The following is a 23,064-nucleotide window of genomic DNA, read 5'->3' as shown; positions in this document are numbered from 1 at the left end:
CATTTTTTTTTTTTTTTTTGCAAAATATGGGCAGGCTAACTCGCAACGAGACGGAGTGCAGGCAGAGTAGTATGGGTGTGGTGAGATGACTGCATGTTTGGACAAAGATACCTAAAAGCTGGGAAGTGTCACACTGGCAAGCTACCTAGCTAGCTGTGAGAACCAACAGAAGGGTTACTCTGGTAAAAATGGCGGCTAATTTTAAAGATAATTAGAGTAACTTATGGAGTACTGTGGTGTATGGGGCTTTAGCCGCTGGCCAATCAGACTGCCTATGCGGACCCCTGTCTACTACTAAACTACTACTACTACTACCTACGATGTGCATGCAGTTGTCATAACTGGACCTTGGAGCAATGGAAAAAGGTTGCCTGGTCCAAGGAATCCCACATTTTGTTGCATCCTTTCGGTAGTCAGGTACGCGTCAAGCATCTGTGGGATGCAATCTGCGTCTGCGTAGACTCATACAAGCAGGGTTTCCTGCATTGTCCCGTGACACATTACTCCTGTGATCATCATCAAAATTATCGGCCATTTCTGCCATAGTAGCCCTTCTTTTGATTCGTACTTGAAGGGATAGCCTTAATGCACCCCCCCCCCCCCCCCCCCCCATCGATGTGTCCTGGCCACTCAGCATCCTGCCAGTGGTTCGTGGTCTTTCTCCCCTTTGCACCACTCTCAGTAGATACCTAACATGGTTCACCATGAGCACCCCACAAGCCTTACTGTTTCAGAGATGTTCTCGCACAGTCGTCCGATTATTTGTCAAAGTTACTCAGATCATTGTCGCCGCCTATTTCTTCTGCATTCAACATGTTGACATCGAGTACCGAACATATATCACAGACCTTGAAATTCACTGTTTTTACAAGATGGATAACACAGGTCTACAAAAAAATTGAGTTGCCAAGGTTTTTTGAATGGATTTAGGGTATTTTGAGGGTGCTGAATTAAAAAAAGTCACATTACTTTTGTTGAATTGGTTCTAGTTTTTGAGATAATGGACATCCATGAAAATAATGCATTTCCCCAATGCGAGTTGTGTGTGATAACAAATGCAATAGCTTCTGCTCTGTCTTTTGACTCTTTAACAGTGTCTTAGGTAATGAAATGAATGATGAAGCGTTGAAGGAGAGTCTGAAAATAAAATTAAGAATTAAGTTCACATGCGCGTGTTTGCGTGTTCATTTATTTCTGTTGTTACTGTGGTGATGAATAATTACCTGGATCAAATCTGCCACGTCCTTCCAAAGGAAGGGCATCATGGGAACACCTGTCTGGTATTTAGCCAGAGATGGTTGAAATGCTTGTGATAGGGCCATGAAAAAAATGTAGTTTGGCCAGAAGAAGGGGATCCATTCGGGCTTCACAAATGCAGTCAGAAGATGATGTCCCTGGGTTTTTCACCTTTTCTGACTTCACCAGGTCCACATATTTCACAACAGAGGGCCAGACTTCCAATGCTCGTTTTACAGCTGGCAAATTTTCGAGCAACCGATGTCCCCAGAAAAGTAGAGGGGAATCTTGAGGATGATGTTGCAGCTGTGAAGTCCTCTCTTCTGGCTGGTGCAGAGTGGAAAAGAAAATGTAGGGCTTTGAGCACTTTCTCCACCATCCACACTTCAAAATCTTGAATGAGTTGTGAAGGGTATGTAGGCCACAACTTCCTACAATTACTAACTGTGTCCCAGCAAATTGCTCACCACAGTGTGAGTGTCATCAGTGGACGTACAGGAGTGATGTCGGCTAACCGTTTGTAAAGCACCATAGCACTTCTGCTTTCAGTGTGTCGGTTGAGGAGAATGTACTGAAGGCACTGCTTGTGGTGTGATCTAGATCAGGGGTCTTCAACTCCGGTCCTGTAGGGCTACCTCAGGTAAATATCAGGAACAGGTGTGGCACTCATCAGAAGCCAGGTAGGATAGAAAACCTACTGGACGGTAGCCCTCCAGGACCGGAGTTGGAGACCCCTGATCTAGAGACACTACCAAAGTGGGTTTAGGCCTTTCTGTAGAGGTTGTACTCGCAGGACTGGCAAACATCTGAATTGCGACAGTTGTTGTCCGACTTTTGACAAAACGCTTGTGCTTCTCTCCCCTGTGAGTCGATGGCTTTAGAGCCCATTGTTTCCATTTTGATGACTTTTTTTCAAAGGTCACATCATGCTTTGTAGATATTAGTCGTCTTTTTCAACCAGCCACAGTACTTTTTTTTTTTTTTTTTTTTTTTTTGAAGCATTGACATTAATCCTCTAAGGTCGAGTGCGTCGTCGGTGTGGCCAGGTGTGAATGGCTCATGCATACATTTGAAAGTTGCTACATATTCAATGAAAGGAGCCCTGAAATAGTGACATGAGTTAGGTTTTTCATATTTATTTATCAACCTGAATGTTGCAATTACACCATTTAGTCATATTCATGTAGCCAAGACTTTGGTGATCAGATATTTGGGGTCAAAACAAACTGCCACCATTACTTATGTACTTTTATAATATTTCTGCAAGTGTTTTAACTGCATTTTGCAATGTCTATACTTTGATGTCAGGTTACAAACTTCACATAAATCTGACATATTTACAAAGTATGCTAAGATTCAGAGTTTAATGCCAAAACAAATATATAAGAAATAATTTGCCATGAATTTAGTTTATGATACTGAATGAAATGTGTGACCATGCCCCAGTCAGTAAAAGTGTGTTCCCTACCCCAAGACCCCAGAGGGTTAGTAAAAATTAATAACTAATTAATATTGTATTATTTAATCAAATCATACATAACTTTTTCCTGTCACTGTTAGATATTTTACATTTCTTTTTGTATGATGTTAGACTGTTTTCCTACTAGTTGTAACTAAATTAAAAATGTTCTTGCAATTCTGAATGCTTTTCAAACGTTTTGGGTTAATTAATTAACTATTAAATATCTCAGAAACTAGAGTCAACCTGGCAAAACTGAAGTCATATTCTTAATCAGCAACCGTTCAGACATCGATGGCAACAAAATCACTGTATACCAGTGTAATTTATCACTTCACATGGGGGTGGATATAATGTTTTGGCTCATCCGAGCTAAAAAACAAACCCTTTCAGAATTATTCTGTCAGTGAAATGTATATCTATATAAACTTATATGTAAGTTTAAAAATGTGTTGATATAGCCTAAAAGTAGTATTCATGTGGTTTGAAATAAGGGTATTTTTTGTGTGTTGTGTACTGTATATGTTTACTGTATGTAAAGGTCACGTGTTTCTGCTGAGCTTGATGTCATTGTTACAACAGAAAAATAACCAAATCACCTCTGTCTTACTTGGACTGATACTTTTGTTTTTTACGTTGCCATGACTTGACCATGGCTAATCATTTTCCCTCTATATTGCTCATCAAGACATTTATTTATTTGTGCCCCCCCCATAAGGCCTTGTACCACCCTCTGCAGATGGTGTTTTGAACCAGCAGTGCCATTTTTGTAATGTTTGTTTTAAACTATTTAGTGTGATAAAATTGCCGGATTTGTTTGGACTTGCTTAACTTCCCCATGCCTCCCCCCCCCCCCATGTCTCCCCCCCCCATGTCAGTTTTTTGTCCTCTGCCTTTATTTCTGTTCTACATAAAAACAAGCCTTCCACAGCTCTCCCTCTTGCTTTTTAAATTACCTGCACCTAAACGCACATGATTGTGTGACGTCGTGGTCAACTTAGGCGCATTTAGGCCCAATGGATTCCTTGATAGTTGTATGTTTGCAATGTGCTATTTGCCTCACTTACACATAGCTTTGGACGAAGGCACCTGCTAAACAAAGGAAATGTAAATGCCTCGTGACGACTTTAAAAGGCTCTGAAAAGTTAGCCTACTCTATATCGTTAACCCTGTCAAGTTCTGGTTAACCTAACCTGGGGTTCGTGTAGAACAAGTAGGGTTAAGTATCCAGTGAAAAGCTTGCAGAAAGTTAATGTGATCTTTTTGTAGGAAAGACGTTGCTTAATCTTTAGGCATCCGTTATGTTCACAGATTTTCGGGAGGACAGGTATCAGTTTGCAAGGAAGGTGACAGTGATAAATGAGGTGCGTTAACTCTTATGAAATAAAATAATTGCAGCACTCAGTTGAGAAGACATTTGTTTTTTCTTCTGTCCGAACTGCAGGTTAGAAGCATTGTTTCCATATGATTGCAACGTCATTCTTGGTGCAGCTTTAATTAAGTGAGGAAAAGGACAAAATACAAATACTTTTTAAAATAGTGCAGGTTCTAGCTTCAGAGACTGTAAACCGACAGGAATCCATAATGAGTGTGGAGTCTGGTGATTGTAGCAACTGACATCTGGGTTTTTTATTTCTTATTTTTTTTAGCACCATTATCTCGAACCTTGGATGCGGATAGCGGCGGCTCGGCCTGCCTGCTAGCCGGGTTCCACTGTCACTCTTGATTATCAGAGACGCGTAATGGTTTTGTAACCGTTAGTCCACTGCAGAGGAAGTGCGTCTCCGGCTTAGCATAATGATTTATGGGCCACATCTCATGCCAAGTAAACAGTAGCCAAGATGAAAAGGAATGCAGCTTTTTTTTGCCCCCACCACCACCTCTTAAAGAATATTAATAACGACCATTGTTGTTTTAGCGAATGTATCCAGGACACACTGTACCGACACGAGAGTCGTCGCGCATATGTGATTCGGAAGCCAAGACAGGAGCAAGAAGAGTAATTATATTTGATCAATATTTTCTTACTTCAAAAAACACGTTATAAAAAAAGACACTCAGTCCATTTTGCCCATATCCGTCAAAAGCAGTTGCCATTGAAAAATTCACAAAAACAAGCATCAATTAACAGAATAGTTATTTGTTAGTTTTCTGAACAAATGATTTGGATTATATGTGTTTTCTCTGTTTGCTTGTATTCTAGCTACAGCAAGCGGCAGAGGTGTCACTCGTGAGAGGAGCGAGGGTCATTTCCGCTGAGGATATTCTGTTTCTGATGCGCAAAGACAAGGTGAGCACAGCATCACACACGTTAGACACCTAGCACCATTCATGCATGCACATGCATTGTTTGAGTGACGCAGGTACATGTGGCATCCTGTTGTGTGTGGCCGGGAGCACCCCACCCAGTGCGTTAATTTGAAGTTAGTTACATGTCAGCTTACAGAGCTTGTAACATGCATGGTCTTAATATTTTTTTTCTTTATTAGACGTGGAAATAAAACAACCTTGCATTTGAATTTACAAAAATTAAATCCTTGTTATTTGGTGTTGTTTTTCAGCTGGAGCCTGTGTTATTTAATCGTATTCCCCTTTTATATTTTATAATATGTACTTAGAATTTAATTGTTAATACTGCCCTGAATTTTGTAGTAGCCTCTACTAAGTAGTTTGTTTATTGGGTGTGACTTATCTGTTTATATTGTCACAACTCTTTTCTTTATGCTAGAAAAAAGTGAGACGTCTACTGAAGTACATGCAGTTCAGAGACTATAAGTCGAAAATACTCAAGAGCGTCGATGACGACGATCTGCTCGATACCGGTATGTGTTTCAAGTATGTTTAATCGAAATGGGCTTGAACAATTGTCTTGTGTGGATTTTTTCCTCCACACACCAGAGCATCGGTATTTTTGTCTGGTTCTCAAAGATACATACTTCCAATTTGCGTTAAACTTGCTGAAAGTAGAGCACCGTGCCATATTTCTCTGTGTAAATCGTATACTAAGGTTGGAAAATGTCTTTTGATGTTCTGCCAATACATTAATGCTTAAACACTGCAATCATTTGAAGACTGTTGCGATCTTTGAATCCCAAATTTTCTGCCATTGTATCCATGTGTCTGCAGTCATTTTTTCCAGTTTGTCTATCGGGCCTCCTTGCAATCATCTTCTGAAGAACTTCATATAAAAAAAAGCCCTCATGAATAGTTCTTCGCCATGTCTCTTTCGAACGATGATACATAATGACCTGCGATGCAGCTGAGGTGATGTCATGCGCCAGGCTGTTTCTATAACGCAGACAGAAGCTTTAGGGAAACTTTCCAGTTTTTGCATAATGATCCGCCACAATAAATTGTTGATCGCGCAGAAATTAAGACGAGAACGAAAAAAAAAGTCCAAAAATTAGTTGTGATGAATATCTTTGGGATATTTGCCTCTTGTCCCAGTGAAACCTGAGCTATGGAATAACGTTAAATGCAGTGTTTAAAAGGAACAGTCTGGACGTCTGTTGCAACGGAGACTGTATGTCTGTGCATAATTTAGGTTTTTTTCTTTTTCAGAACAGCGTACACAGACGGGCTAACTGGGAAAAAAATGATGCATCGCTTAAATTTGGTTTAGCTTCAGACACTTAACAGAATAAATGTACGGTGATTAGCATGACTGCCTACATTAACAAAAAAAAAGGCCTGGAGAAAGTTTAGAAGTTGACCTTTTTGTAACTTTTATGATGTTTATGTTTTATGTTTTTATAGTTCTCTTGCTTATAAGATGTTACGATATCCATAGAAGAAATGTATTAATATTCTTTGCTTTAATATAACTTGCATAATGATATTTATTGTCACTTACTATTGCTTATTGCTTACTACCAAGGATGAGGAAATTATGAATTTAAAAAAGCGTCCCTTTGATCTTCGTGTTTTAAAGCTGGTAGAATTACAGTCATTTCCGTGGTGGGTAGTGTGCAGAGTGGAGTGACTGTTAAATCTCTTATTAGGGTTTTGCGGACACAGACAAAGTGTGATTAAAAAAGAGCAAATGATACAGACACTGCAGAGAATTTGAGTCTGTGACAAGTGTCCGTCATCATCCAACGGAAGATGCAGAACAGCAGCTGCTTTACAGGCTGTTGCTCTGCCTGAGGCTGCACTGTCACTTCTTGTCCTGTGGCTTAATGTGAGAAGTAGAACATCCCAGAGGTGCATCTGTCATGGGCTGCACCCATGCGACTGCACTGGGAGGGTTTCACCTGTTGCTTAATCTGTCACGGGCTACAGCCATGCGATTGCACTGGGAGGGTTTCACTATGGCTGGGCGATATCATATCGTTTTTATATAGCGCAATAATCACCACGGCCTCAGATCAAAGGCAAAGCATTTGGCCGGACGCCAGCTTTTCGGTATTATTTGGACATTTATTTACGCCCATCATTTGGTATACACATTAATAGTATAACTATTAGTATAACATATCAATGAGGCATTTTATGACGCCCCAAAAGTTAGCAAATTCGGCATGTCCTTAAGATTAATAAACGTGTCAGACTTTAAACTGTAAAAAGTACCGCCACACTACCAACGGCTTTTTACCTTGTTTATCCGCAAGATCTCCTCTTTTAAAAGATATCGTGGCTGCTGAGCTGTTCCTTTCTTCACTGACACATCAGTGAAAATCGCAATAAGGTATACCAAGCATAGTATACCAAGCATAGTATACCAAAACAGCATGATGTGGTATGCTTCGCTAACCAAATTTTAATAAAGATTACTAAGTTTTGGGTGTCACTAAAAACATCTCATTAATATTTTAGCTGTACTACTAATCTGCTTACCAAATATTGGGCGTAAATAAATTCCCGTATATTATCGGAAAGCTGGCATCCGGCCAAATGCTTCGCCATTGATCTAAAGCCCTGGTGATTATTGTGCATGTGCCAAATAAAATCGATATGATATCGCCCAGCCCTAGGTTTCACCTGTTGCTTCATCTGTTGTGGGCTGCAGCCATGTGACTGCACTGGGAGGGTTTCACCTGTTGCTTCATCTGTCACAGGCTGCAGCCATGTGACTGCACTGGGAGGGTTTCACCTGTTGCTTCATCTGTCACAGGCTGCAGCCATGTGACTGCACTGGAAGGGTTTCACCTGTTGCTTCATCTGTCACGGGCTGCAGCCATGCAACTGCAGTGGAAGGGTTTCACCAGTGGTTTTGTGTAGAAAAACCCTCTTTAAAAACCATAGTATTGTGGTCAGTTCGCTTCCATGCATTTCTATGCCAAATAACAAAATTAACTGCTTTCAAAGCTGGAAAATGGCACTGTTTCACTGTGGATAGTCATAAGTTCAGTGATTTATTGGTTACACCACAATGTACATTTTGATGTGTTCAGTATATAGGTTGTAGGACTTGTAAACTTAGGTGCTAACCAAACTTCACACTGGATGTCTGTTTAATTATCAATATCAATGCAGTCCTGTAACTTGATTTTAATAAAGCCATGACCCGGACCTGGACAAATGGTTGGATGATGGATGGACAGATGGGTGGATTATGGAACTACTCGTTTGCAATATTATTTGCAAATTTTTCTGTTGGTGTTCTAGAAAAATGTCAAGTTGCATTGAACTTAGATAGCTACCATCAATCTGCAGTGGGATCTGGGTCTGCTTGGCATAAATATCTCCTTTTTATAGTATAGGTTGAGGAAACCCAGTAAAGGTAAAGCGTTTTTTAAGAACTTTGGTCTATTGCCTGAGATGACCAAGTTCCCCCACCCATCCGAGAAACAAAGTCCTTGCGTTTCTGTACACATTGAAAGTAGAAAGACTTCATTTCCATGGAATGTGGTGTTCAAAAATGTGCATCTTCCTTTGTCTGTTTATATGATTGAATTAAAACTAAGTTCTTCTCTACTGCAGATTAGCGTTGTTTATTATTTAAGCTAACCGAAATTTTCTGAGCTCTCTTATCCATGTAAACACCCCACTGCATTCAATGTCAAGTTTAGGATGCGCTAAAAACAAAAGCAAAGGGCTAATTATGTATAACAAAATATTTGTGTAATTTTGAAAGGTTCAGTTTGTACTGACTGGCATTTTGTACCATTTTGGTTTAATTGCCCTGTTTACACATAGAATCCGTAATTGCAGTCCTTGTCAAGGTTGTGTCATCTGACATCAACCAGATTTTGAAAGCTACAGAAGTAGTTATTAAGGTGCCATAAATTCTCTGCCTGATGATTTTATTCCTGAGGAATCGCTGTAGCACGCATGTAATTTGCTGCCAGAAACCACTTTCTTCTTAGTCTTCTAAGGCTTTTTTTCAATACGTTCTCTAGATAAATAAAACGACCTTGAGAAATGGTTCTTTGTGCAGTAATAAGTCAAACAGTGCGTCACTAACATATAGAGAAACGTTTTTGAGGGATTTTGGTTTAAGGCAGGGGATGCTGCTGTTTTGTGGGAGTAGAAGCAGGGAGACAGTATGGAGAATCGCTTTTCATGCTTGTGCTGTGAAGTTCCATGGCTTGATTACTATCATATACAGTAAAATCTAAAGCAATGAATAATACATGAATCTTTTCTCTCATTCGTGCAAAAGCGTTTTCATGCGGTCATTTTTGAGCATAATAAACTTAAACCTTGCAACAAAATAAAACCTTTGGCCTTTAAATCAGCAAGTTCTAATCTGCAGTTTAAGGAAGTTTGTCACATTTTACCCTGCTGAGTACCGAGTCACTAATGTATTTATCGAAACGAAGTCCCAGCTGTACTGATGCTCAAAGTTTTAGATTAAAGAATGAGACATCCCATTTTCAGTCTGAAGCCATGACGTTTGTTTACAATGTTTGTGTACAGAAAACCCAAGTTATCTGTCTGGTTTTGCCACACAACGATTGAATGATGGCTTGAACCGTGATTAACCTGCATAATTTTAATCGATTGTCTTGTGCGCTGATATAACTATACATAATTTAAGAATAGAAAAAGTTACTCTGAGAATAGTCATTTCTAGTTAACTAGCCACCTGCTATTTGTAAATTGGAAGGAACCAGCTGAATTTCTCGTCGATTATTTCTTGTTTAAGCAAAACCTGTATTAATATATTAATTCATCAGCTGGTTAATAAAATTTTGAATTTCTCAGAAAAATGACATGGATTGACAACCGAGAAGTGGGTTAACCCTTAAGTATGTTTGCATAACGTCGGTGTATGTGGGGGGTCCCCCCAAGCTGCCCCATCAGGGGTAGGTGTAAACACTCACAGCTGCCTTACAGATGTGCGCAGACAAAAATCAGCCCTTTTTTTTGTTCCCCCCTCTTCCTGTCTGCACCCACATATAGACAAATTCAGCAGCAGCAATAACAAAAGGCAGAAGCTCGTCCAGGATTTCCTGAGCTCCATTGACCAGACAGGGGAGTTCTTGGCCCTGATGGACGAGGATGATCTGGATGACGTGAAGCAGGAACGGCTTGAGGTGGGTGCAAGGCCTGTGACTGGACGCAGCATTTAAGAGATTTATAAGAGCAAAGGCTTAATTTAGTGGTTTTGTGGCTGTGTGATTCACAATGTCCCCCCGACTTATTTCATTTGTATCTAAGACACTGTTAAATCAGGTGTTGAAATTGTTTTTTTTGACCACAGGTCTACCTCATGCAACTGTCAGGGTAGCTTAAAGCAATAGAATTAATTTAATTGTATCACTATGACTCAAACCCTCCCTAATGACCAGAAGGTTACCGGTTCGAGCCCCGCCTCGGCAGGGGCTGTGTGTGGGCCTTTAAGCAAGGCTTTTAGCCCCCCCAGCTGCCTTGCTGTGCCCCGCAATCTTACATTCACCTGCATGGAGAGCAAGACGGCACAAAGCAAAAATAAGAATTTCCCCGTGGGGGTTAATAAAGTTTATGTGTATAAATATACACATGTACTGAAGCCCTACATCCCAAAAAAAATCACACTGCTACTGTATATGTCTACTCCGAGCTAGTACACAGTACACAGTCATCCCCACATGTATTTAATCTCCGATTGATCAGTTCTGATTTGTCCAGTATCTGCTTCTGTACTCAATTGCCGCTGCCTTTTCTGCCCTGTCCTCTTAAAACCAGTGGCAGATCCTGACAAGGGCAAGGTGGACAGTTGCCCAGGGTGCTGTTTTCTGAGGGGGCATTCCTTGGTTGACAACTATTATCGTGGGCATTTGCCTTGGGGGGGGGGGGGGGGGGGGGGGTCACTATTAGTAAGTATTGCCTAGAGCTCCACATAGGCCTCAACTCCCACTGCTTATGAGTGGAACCTCTGCCATGCATCAGGGCCAACAGCCCAGCCCTCCAAAATAAACTGCTGACACAGAAGCGCATAACAGAGTCCATGCAGTATTTATTTCACCAGCCAGTACTGGTAAATCAGCCAGTGCAGATCTGAGCCGTGACCTAGGCTGCAGTCTCTGCCTGGCATTTAGCTTCAACGGGCTCGATCATCCAGGAGCCACAGCACCACCTTTCTGCATGATCCTTTCTCTGTTACCACTATAACAGGTCCAACAAACAAAGGTCGCAGTAATGAAATATGCAGGCTGCTAACTATTATCCAGCCTGCCGTAGTCGTGTGGAATCAATGGCAGCAGTATGCAAAGCAACCACATTGCAACCAAATCCCATATAGCCTGTGTCAATAACCACAGAACATCTGAATCAGAGTGAAAGTTTTCTCAGCACAGATATTTACTTGTAAAACAAAAACATTTTTTGTTTTAATAAAATCCTGAACGGAATGAATATAAAAAGTTCAGCAGAATCCTTTTTGTCCCAAAAAAAAAACCGCTTTTAACTTTCCAGTCAGAAGATGTAATTACTGTTTTCGTTCAGAATCTTGGAAGGGTCCTAAGAAGTGAAAATAATTTTACATATTGCCATGAGACATCATACGTCCGATTTCTATTAAAACAAAGTCTCATACATTCTGGATGTAGCCCAGAGATGCTTGGGTTTTCCCCCGGATTTGTTCTTTGTGAGTATTTTAATGGGTATGTTTTAGCTATCAGTGGAATCTTCGGGGGGTGAAGCACTTCATCCTTCTTGGCCCCCCGCTTTGTCTTCGCTAACACTGCCAGTTGGTCAAATGTTTGCTTACACACCCAAATTCCCCTAAATTCTCTCTCTATTTCTCCTCTCTCGCTCTGTCTGTCTCTCTCTCTCTCTGTCTCTCTCTCTCTCTCTCTCTCTCTCTCTCTCTCTCTCTCTCTCTCTCTCTCTCTCTCTCTCTCTCTCTCTGTTAGCCTTAATACCAGCTTCTTTGATATTATTGCTAGGCTTTAATGTCCATAGTTGTTTCCCTCCCTATAGTCAGACCATAAATGAGATTATTGAATTACACTTCAAATGTACTTTTATGTATGTTTTATGTTATTTTTGTTCCACTTTTAATGGACTAATTCTTAATGTCATTAATAGTAATTGGTCGATGAAGTAAGCAGATTTTTAGGTTTTCCTTAGTTTTTCCTTTTATAAAGACTTTATGAAAGAGTCATCGTTTTATAGCGGTCATTATTAGGTCTGGGAATTGGCTTGGACCACACAATTTGATTGGATTTTGATTCTCAAGTGCCCAACTTGCTTCAGTTTCAACTTGATTTCATTTACCTTTAAAACACATTCACTTATGTGCGATCAAGCCAGATTTGGTGTAATGACAGCAACACTAGGCACAATGCTGTAGCTTTAACATTGCAGCACCGAACAATGTAATCGTTTAAGTTACCATTACATGATAACGATGATAAAGATAATCATTATATAATAATATACTTGTACTAACCCATTAATACACAGAAATTTCATCCATACCTTTTCCCTCTTTAGATTCCTCTGCAATTGTAGGCAACCTAAAATAAAGCAATTCAACTTCGAGACTTATGTAGGAGTTGCTTTGCTTCAGTGTTACCTACAACTTTTGAAAAACCAGATTAGCAATATCCTCATAATGGACAGTGTTTCTCTGTATACCATCTGCTTTTATTTCGTTCTTATTTATTTTGCATTCATATCATTTTATATAATGTCATTTCACATTACTGTATGCAATGTAGTGAATATGATGAGAATAAAATCCGACCTGACCTGACCTGACCTGACCTGATTTGACTTGACTTGACTTGCATTCACATGCTTGGAGTACTCAATTACTGTGACTGACAATGCACCAAAATGGCAGTGTAAGGTGATTGCACAATAGCATTGCAACCCTGCCATAGGTGAGAGAGAAAATAGCGCCACCTATATAAGAGGACTGATACGAATAAAATTCCTCAAAAATATTTTCAAAGTTGCGGGGCCTAAATTAAAAAGATCAGTTTTGGTTGTGAATCGATATTGAATCAGCAAAAGTCTTCAAAAAAAAGAATTCATCCATTTTCCAAACCGCTTATCCTACTGGGTCGCGGGGGGTCCGGAGCCTATCCCGGAAGCAATGGGTATGAGGCAGGGAACAACCCAGGATGGGGGGCCAGCCCATCGCAGGGCACACTCACACACCATTCACTCACACATGTGCTCCTATGGGCAATTTAGTAACTCCAATTAGCCTCAGCATGTTTTTTGGACTGGGAGGGGAAACCGGAGTACCTGGGGAAAACCCCACGACAACATGGGGAGAACATGCAAACTCCACACACATGTGACCCAGGCGGAGACTCGAACCCGGGTCCCAGAGGTGTGAGGCAACAGTGCTAACCACTGCACCCCCCAGTACATTCATGTGTTCCTGAAATACACATAGCTGATGTCTCACTGCTTCAACAGACGTTCCTAAGTAACTTTATCCATTTGATGTATTATTAAGAATAATATTAATAATTGGAAAAATAGACGTTTACCAGAAGAACTTGCTTGTCTCAGTGGAAACTGTTCTCTTGGGAGTAATCACTGTAGCACTGGCTACTTGTTATATTGTTGTTATATTTTTAGGTATGTAATACAGTAATGAATTGTAGTGGCAGCGACAGCAGAGTAATTAGACTCCCATCTTCTGTTTACGATATCGGATGAATGGGAATTGTTTTCCAGCTTATGGCGGCCTTACATTTCAGGCCTGAAGAATCATTTTTATTGCTGCGGATTAGACAAGGATGGGCTTTTGTCAGCAGTTTGGACTCTGTTTCCTCAGGCAAACCATCAATCTTTTCTTGGACGCAGTAAGATCTCAGACAGTCTGTTATTTTCTGTGACTTTCTCCGGCGTGTTCAGATGGAAATGTTTAGAAGGCTCTTTGTCATCCTGTGTGGGATCGGCATTGTGTTTGTTGTAACGCCATGTTGACAGCGAGTCTTGAATGGATGCTATTCTGGGACTCTGGGGGATATATATTTTGCAGACACCCGCAAAACAGCACACGGCTCCAGCCCAATGCGAGCCCCCCCCCCCCCCCCTTTATTTTTGGCATTAATCACAGACAAGAATTGTAGGGCACATCCCAGGCTGAATACTAACGAGGGTAAGGAACCTGCATCCAGAAGGAGAGCAGGCCACCACCGCCATCGTCATACCGTGTAAATGAGCGAGAGAGAGGCACCCTTAACACTAGCCACGATGCCGATTAAATGCAAATAAAGAAAATGTTGTGGGAGGTGCCAGTTTGTAGCTTTTTTTGCCTTAGTTTTGTATTCTCCCGAGAGCCAAAAGTTCCTCAATTGCATTTCAGTGCTTAAAAGATTTATTTGATCCTAGAATGAGGAGTAAAAAAAAACCTCACAGGCTTCCTTTCTTGGTCATGAAGAACTTCTTTAAACTGGGACATTCTTTGCTGAGGTATTTAATCGTTGGGAAGAGCTCTTATTTTTGAATCTCTGTGATGCACAGCCTGGGCACCCATCAAATTATAGATTTTATTTTATTGTTTGTTCAGTTTTCGGGCAGACTTTGTAGAAAAGTTCAATGGAAAAAGACCTCTGCTTCATTGGAGTAAAGGACATGAAATATCCCAGATTTATAGCTGTCTTCAATTTAAATATCATCACTATGCTATACATGCATTGAGAAAAAAAACAGCTGCAGGAAGGTAACAGGATTACCATCAGTGGTAGCCCTGCTTAGCTGTTTTCCTAGTATCGTTCCTATTAAATTTCTGCAGTAATATAATCCTGGTCTTGGGAGAAGTAATATTTTTAAATGCTCTATTATATTTAGCTCAGTTTAACATATAAATTAAGTACTTTTTAAAGGGTTTAAGGTCACATTCTTACGAATTATTGCACTACTTAAGAATAATAATAATAATAATAATAATAATAAACTAGTAGTTTATCTTTCCCAGGTGGGAACCAATAAACAGAAATGCAGATAAAACGCTAACATCCATCCATTCATACTGCTTATCTAGTGCAGAACTGTGGTGCGAAACACTAACTTGAAGAAAAAAAAAAATACGTAAAAGTGACAGTGATGGTTTGAGTTACTATGCTGTAGGTGGTGATTTTGCTGTTGCAGCGAAGCTTGTATTTCTCAGAAGAATTTAAAAATAAAACTCCATGACTGTGAGTTTTGGAATAGGACAGTAGCAGGTCATGCTTCCTAAGGAAATTACTCATAAATCTTAATACTTTATTTTTTGTGGCTATCCGTATGATATTACGAAAGGAAAGATGAAAACCTCTCAGAAAAACCCTGTATGGACCGCAACATGAGTCTTCGGTATAATCGTTTGTTTTGTTAACATCATAACCCAAAAGCTCGCATTTATCATCAGAATTGCTCAAGATAAAATGTTATGGCTGGAGTTGATTTTTTTGTTTTATTGTTATTTGAAAAAGAGTTAGCCGGTAGACGATTTTTGACGTCATTCTCCTGTCACCCAGATCGCAGATGAAAAGTTCCATCGATAGCTTCTCTCTACGATGGGTGTGTGCCTCTGTTTTTCACCCTGTTTAACTGGTTAAATTGCCGGACTTCAGTACCATCTTAATGTTTTTATAAGAGTAAAAGATTTAGGTAAAAAGAGGCTTTTATTAGTGCTGTTCACATGACACATGACCTCCTGCCCCTCAACCACCCATCTGTACTTCCAATGCACGTCAGCAGATTGACTGTGATGATTCTTGTGTTGCTGCATCTACACCTAACTGGTGGTCTGGACCCTAGTAAAGTGCTAATACTACTTATATTACGCTCCTCGCAAACATGTAGGTATGAGAAGTGGCCAAAATTGGTAGTGTATATTAACCTTTTTAAATTCAATAGTTTATTTTTATATAGCTAAGATGGATGTTGCCGTACTAAGTTTTAAGGAGTTTTCGTAATTTATTTTATTTTGTCTTGTAGTTGGACTGAAATCCAGTGGCGTAAAATAAGAGCCAGTGCTGATCCGTATCTGCCTGTTGGTTCCTCCCGGGCCACACTTGTCAGAGGTGGAATCCTGGGGACTTGAGTGTGACTTGAATGGTCCGGTTTGTCCTCTGGGATGGAGGGGGGAGGCACTGATGAGATTTAAGCGCCCTGGAGTGTTTCCGGTGCAAATGCGAACTGGCCAACTGACAAATTTGCCAGCATATGGCCCAGATGGGACGAAAGCCCAGGAGTGAGGGTGATACCACCAGGGGTGCTGTGACATTGATAGCCCAGATCCCACAGTCTTTTTATCTTAAAATAAGACCTTCTTAGCTTTGAGGTGTCACTGCCGCTCCTGCTGGCAAAGGGGTGCGGTCCGATGGGCCAGACGCAGATGCTTCCACTGGACTCCATTTAGCAGCATCAGGCAGCAAATGTTAGGTTTCCTTGTCATTCCTTTGTGGTAAAATTGAGCTCTATCATTTGCTACTTTGCTACTAATAACTGTAAAGTCATTTCAAATTTTGATGTTCATTTGTATTTTGTTGTATAATGTCCCAGTGCCAATGTGTCCATCCATTGTGACATAATAAATGATATATTTATGGATAAATGCTTATCACATGCTTATATTGCGTAATATCCTTTTATTAAATGACAATCGTGCATGCTTATATGTGTTTTACAGGAAACCTGTTTTAATATAATGATGCTTCGCAAAACACTACCTGTCTCTTGAGGTTCTAAATGTGATTATGATCATGTAATTTTGGTTGCCAAACTCCCCCCCCCCCTCGCTGACATGCAGAGAATTGAAAAGCAGACCAGGATGATGGACCCCGCTCAGTACGGCGAATTCTGCGAAAGCCGGCAGCTCAGCTTCTGTAAGTATTTTGCCAGACAGGAAAAGTCTGAATCGGGTTACACTTTGCGTCAGAATACTGTTATAGTTTTTGCAATTATATGTAGACTTTAATTCATTAAAATATATAAAATGTATAGCTGTCAGTTTAAACAGGATTCCAGTGCTGTATAGAATAAGGACCCTGGAGGCGAAAGTATGGTAACATCTGGGCTGTTTAATGGATTATCATGCATCAGCACGACGCCCAGCGTGAATATCTCAGCTGAGCTATAGCGCCGGATGCGTTCCTGAGAGGGCCTCGTCTGGGGCCTGGCTGGGCCCCCACGACACAGCCACGCCGGGCCGCATAGCCACATTCCTGCCGTAATGACACGCTGACAAACCTTGCCAGCCCGTCTGGGGGAGGTGCCGTCCCGGTGACAGGATGTAAATTTACGAGTCTGATCGCGGGGCCCCCCCGTATTCCTCCTGTGGGAGGCTGAAAGCATGGCATCCGTGCTGAAGGTCAGAAATTAAAAACACAATTAAAAGGAAGTGCAAGTACGTTAAAAAAAATCACGTTGTCTGCTCTGATCCACCGACGGAAGCTGGTATTACAGTTTGTCGTTAACCGTAGCTATGTGGGAGAGGTTACTGTACGTCAGCAGATACTCTAATACTTTTGAATTATGCGTCATGTGTGATCAACCTTTCGAGATGAGGAAATTTTATGGCTTTTAAAATTTTTTTGCATGGATACTATTCACAAGTAGCTACCTGTGCTTATTTTTGGTTTGGTTGGTGTTTTAACATTGGCTTTCGATAGGTGTTGTCTGTTGAATTGTTTTTTCGAAAGGTGGTGCTTGTTTTAAGGACAGTTCGTTATTATTGCATATCACTGTAAAACCATATTATAAATCCCAGGTCTGCTTTTGGTCCTTCTGAAATTTGATTATACCCTGTAGCAACCATAGAGAGTAATTTTCTAAATATTGTACACAATACTGATAGTTCTGTTCTCTGGCCATTTCTCATGAATGAATTCTACTTTGTGGGTTTTCAGCCAAAAAAGCTTCCAAATTCCGCGAGTGGCTGGACTGCAGTACCATGGAGGTGAAGCCCAACGTGGTTTCCATGGAAATCCTGTCATATTTGGCATACGAGACTGTGGCTCAGGTAAAACCACATTACGGCTGCCCCTGCTGCACCCTGGGGGGGACCCCCTACAGTCACGGTGCTTTAATTTCCTCTGTGAACTTAAAAGGTTAATTTGAGATTAGCTGTACTTACCGGTGATTCCTAATGACATGGAAAAGAAGTTATGAAAATCTGAAGGATTGGGGAGAGGCTAATTTGATAATATTTTGATATTAAAAGATAATATTTTGACAGGGAAGGCACAAAAGCATCTTAGTAATCTAATTTTTATTAGAAAAGTAAACCATCAAATAAAATCACAATATTGTGGAAGGAATTACCGATATATAGCATATTTTTGAGGAACTGATCATGACACTTCACAAATATATCTCATTTCTTTTTTTCTCTTGGCAAGCATGCCTTATGTTACTGAATCAGTTTGTTATATTTTGAGAATTTTGAATTTCCCAGAAGTCTGTTGCCCACTTGAAACCACTATTATGTCAAAAGCATTACTGGGATAAACACTGGGAGCCTGTATAATGAATTTACACGTTTTGTCCTCCTATTTCTCATCTCCTGTTTCAGTTAGTAGACCTGGCACTGCTGGTTAAACAAGACATGACCCCTAAAACCGGAGACCCATTCAGCCACGCCATTTCGGCCACCTTCATCCAGTACCACAATCCCGCATGCGAGGTATTGCCACCCCTCCCCGGTCTTCTGAGTCGCTTGTCTGGATGGCATCATGCATTATTCAACATGTGCGTCCCCTGGAAAATATTAAATCCCCACTGTTTACAGCCCAGCCAAGTTTGCGGTAGGTGGTGGTGTGTTGCGTGGAACTCTTCTTTCGGGGTTCTTCACTGTCACTGAAACCGTAAAACCGCTTCTTTTTTCCCTGGGTCAAATCGAGTCAAGGCCGCTGTGGGTTGAGGTCCTTGTGAGTTCTGTGGCCAGAACCCCAGGGCTGTTTCTCATCCAGACTGTGTAGGATCGGTCTTAGTGTCCCCTAGACGGGTACGATCTGTAGGTTGCCGTGGCCGATTGACCCTGCGGGTTCTAGAACAGTTGGAGATTGTGTCCTGGTGGTTTGTACTAAAGGCAGTTTCTCTGGGGTTTAAAATTTCTTTTTACTATTATGACCAAGTCCATTGTTTTGTAAATAAGATAATTGAGAGCCGCCGCTCTTTTTTGCGAATCTGCTCCCAGACCTTGTCTGGTTTTTCGTCGGTGTGGTCCATGAGGTTATAAAGATGGGGGAACGAAATCAGAAATCATTGGAGTGATCAATTGACTGACTGGGTAGTTTCTTCACCAGGGACAGTCTGTCACTGTGAAGAGCAACCCAGATTCCCCAGAAAATACCCCCCCATCCACCCCCAACGCGCCGCTCACTGGTGGTCACCAGGGAAAGCTCTACTCCATGCCCCAAGGCAATGGGGGACTGGTCCAAGATGGGAGCAGCAAAGTCAAGCAAAGGAAGCGTAAAAAGGTTTGGAATCTATTAATACAATCTCGTCCTTCAATAAGAACTTCTCTTTTGCTACTTTTTGATGACCACATGTTGTTTTAAACTTTTTAAACTGTTTTTTATGTTAATGTCTTACCTAAAATCCCTGACTTGCATACTGATGCTCATTTATCCTTAAATAACGTACAATATCGGTTTACATGTTCTTGTTTTCTCAGATAACGAAAGTGCTTCCACGGTTTAGAAACTGCACACAGTCGGTTTTATTTGTTAATCGATTAGAGTCTTAGATGTACGATAGTAATGTAATAAACTAGCAGAGAATTAACTTTTTTGTTCAAATTATCAAAGTGGAATAACTTAATCGAATTACGGCGCCGTAGACGTCATCGCAACAGCTCTCAGAGGAGGCGACTGCTCTAGTTGCCCAGATGTTTATCTGCACTGACCCGATTTTGACAGGGCTAACTTGTGTAGTCACATATGGGTTAGATACTTTGGTTCCACTTCCTTGTGATACCCTATATGTAAGTAGTGCCCAGGCTCCAAAATTATTACTTTTTTATCACAAGAGTTTTTTTTCCCCTGCAATATGTTTAGAAAGATATAATTATCTGAACATTACCCGATGTTTTCCGGATGTGAGTTGGCTAATAATGAGGAAATAACGGCAACGCTGGATATCACAGGAATCTTGTATATTTCGCTTCTTTCTTCTCCCTTCAATGTATGCAAATTTAATCTCATGCATAATTCTGTGCAGACAGCGCACTTGATCCTTTTTTCATCATTGCAGACTTTTTTTGCACGTTTAGCCCGCCCGCTAACATGTGCACGCTCACGGTCCAGTTGCCGTTTCTCACACACGCTCCCGTGCATGAGTCTGGCTGTGTTTGTGTGTATGCGCGCGAGTGAGGGACCCCCTCGCGCAGAGCAGAGGGCTGTGTTTTTGATTTAGGAACCATCTCTGGTGTTTGTCTGTTGCAGAGCGCGGCAGCCTGCGGTATGGAGGCTCAAAGTGGTGCCATCCAGCCTGCCCACATCAGAGAAGCTATCCGGCGCTACAGCCATAAGATTGGCCCACTCTCCCCCTTCTCAGTACGTAATAACAGAGCTGTAAAAAAAAAAAAAAACGGTTATATTTATAATCTTACTGAACCCCATTTTAAAGTGGTCGAACTCTAACATATTTGAATTGTTGAGAGCAATTTGCGGTTAGTGTAATTTTCTGCATAAAACGTGCATAATGCTATTAGACGGTAAGAGCTCTTTTCTGTTTGTCTTGGAAAAGCACAGGATTTATTTATATAATATTAACTTTTTTTTTCTTTTAATGTTCACAATTACAAATTGCATCCAAGTTTAATTTGATTAGCACGTTGTGTAATTTTTATGAAACATATTTGATTGATTGTCAGCCAGTTAGCTTTGGGACATTCCTCATCTCACCTGTTTAAAACGATTTTCCAAATTGTCCCAGAGCAAAACTCCATATGACAGGGGAAATAATCTGCTATTCTCCATTGTCTCATATTAGTTATATCTGATGCTGCGACGGTTTAGCTAATCTTAAACAAATTCCGCCCTCCTTATTTGATTTTCCCAGCCGTATTAAAGGCGGATTATGCGGAATAGGTATGACATTCAACAGTGGTGTGGATAGGTGAATGTCTATAACAATCTAGAATAAGATCTTATTTGTTCAGGTGAGATGGCTAAGTGAAGCGTCACACAGGTTTAGGATGAAGGAAAGAAGGCTTTCTTTGGGGATATCACTAACAAAACTGGGAGGGACGCTATGAAAACATAAGCCATGTTGGCCTCAGTACAAGGGGAGCACAAGAAAATAAAGGGGGTTTCTGGTTGTGGAAAAGACTATACTGGAGTGAACTTGGGTTTGGGCTTAGCAATTCAGCACAGGCTAGATAACTACAAAGATGGTTAATTAGCTCATCAGACTGTTGTCATTAATGAGTAGTTTACAAAAGTACCCTAAATGAAATTGTCCGGGTGATAAGTAATTATGGAATTCCACTACTTGAGAGCTGGAGCAAAGAGGTGGAACTAGTGTCATTGATGGTAGGAAGAAGGTAGTGACAAAAATGTGGGCATGAATGGTTGAAGAGTAGAACTGGATGGGGATGCTAATGCTAATAAGATGGAGCCATTAGAGGTCTTAGGGAATGAGTTGTGGGGAAAACAGAGGCGCCAGAAATCTTGTGACGTGCGACCATCCATCCATCCATCCATTTTCCAAACCGCTTATCCTACTGGGTCGCGGGGACATGCGACCAAAAATAAATAATTTGGCAGGTAGGATGCACAAAAAAAACTAGGACACAGAGTTAACGGTATTCTTAAGGTGTAAAGGTTGATATAGTTTTAACTGAGTCTTAAAGCATAGCGGTTTATCAGCAGGGAAGACGAGGAGGGGGCACTGGGCAGCAGCAACACAGTGAAGGGTGGAGAAAGCGGTGATGATAGCAGGAGGTCTGCTGCGGGGAGCTGGCCGCTGCCGGTGCAGGCAGGAAACGAGCAGGGAAATCTGGGCAGCAGCTGATACATCCAGTGGCTCATATGAAGTGTGTGTGTTTTTTTTAACTGGTGTAATTGATTTGTTAGGAGACTTATGCGCTGGTTAATTTAAGCGTAGATATTTTTGTAGCAGGGTGGCACACTGGCACAGAGTTGGAGGTCTGGGTCTTACCTGTACTCTGTATTTAAGAGGCTTCTCCTCTCTGTGTTGAGTGAGTCTATCCAGATCCTCTGATTCCTCCTGCAGTCCAAAGACTAATGCGAGGAGTACAAGGTTAAGTGGCAGCCCTGAGTTTCCCATGGCATGTGAATGTGTGTGAGTGTTTGTTTGTGTCCTGTGATGGACAGGCATCCCGTTCGGGGTGTACCCAGCTTTAACCTCTGCAATTGACTAGTATGCCGTCCCGGGTGCTATCCAGGGTGTGCCCCAGCCTTGTGATGGACTGGCGTCCCGTCCAGGGTGTACCCCAGCCTTGTGCCCTGTCATGGACTGGCATCCTGTCCAGGGTGTACCCCAGCCTTGTGATGGACTGGCGTCCCGTCCAGGGTGTACCCCAGCCTTGTGATGGACTGGCGTCCCGTCCAGGGTGTACCCCAGCCTTGTGATGGACTGGCGTCCCGTCCAGGGTGTACCCCAGCCTTGTGATTGACTGGCGTCCCGTCCAGGGTGTACCCCAGCCTTGTGATGGACTGGCGTCCCGTCCAGGGTGTACCCCAGCCTTGTGATGGACTGGCGTCCCGTCCAGGGTGTACCCCAGCCTTGTGATGGACTGGCGTCCCGTCCAGGGTGTACCCCAGCCTTGTGATGGACTGGCGTCCCGTCCAGGGTGTACCCCAGCCTTGTGATGGACTGGCGTCCCGTCCAGGGTGTACCCCAGGCTAATGCCCTGTGCTGCCTGATAGTTTCCAGGCACAGCAGTAGCAATGAAATGAGTATAACTTTACACAAATGTAAGTATTAAATATCACGTATTTATCTTTAATAACTATACTTAGTAATTTGGTATGACTGTAAATTGTGCTGAAAATACAATTTTAATTTCTCCTCTCAGC

The 23,064-nt window shown here is 41.5% G+C and overlaps 1 protein-coding gene across 7 annotated transcripts in view; it reads left to right on the top strand.

Moving 5' to 3' along the window:
• Positions 1-23,064, top strand: part of supt3h (SPT3 homolog, SAGA and STAGA complex component) — a 90,724-nt gene that overhangs the window by 59,950 nt on the left and 7,710 nt on the right. For all 7 annotated transcript variants that reach the window (XM_048975509.1, XM_048975508.1, XM_048975514.1 and 4 more), the window contains 8 exons: positions 4,899-4,985; positions 5,424-5,517; positions 10,043-10,176; positions 16,827-16,902; positions 17,926-18,038; positions 18,591-18,701; positions 19,324-19,497; positions 20,464-20,574. In XM_048975509.1, the coding sequence (XP_048831466.1) occupies positions 4,899-4,985; positions 5,424-5,517; positions 10,043-10,176; positions 16,827-16,902; positions 17,926-18,038; positions 18,591-18,701; positions 19,324-19,497; positions 20,464-20,574 (900 nt within the window). The remainder of the gene's footprint in view (positions 1-4,898; positions 4,986-5,423; positions 5,518-10,042; positions 10,177-16,826; positions 16,903-17,925; positions 18,039-18,590; positions 18,702-19,323; positions 19,498-20,463; positions 20,575-23,064) is intronic.

The sequence above is a fragment of the Brienomyrus brachyistius genome, chromosome 14 (assembly GCF_023856365.1).
Source record: "Brienomyrus brachyistius isolate T26 chromosome 14, BBRACH_0.4, whole genome shotgun sequence".
Classification (NCBI taxonomy): domain Eukaryota; kingdom Metazoa; phylum Chordata; class Actinopteri; order Osteoglossiformes; family Mormyridae; genus Brienomyrus; species Brienomyrus brachyistius.
Note: the sequence above shows the minus strand (reverse complement) of the source record. Positions and strands in the feature narration are given on the sequence as shown.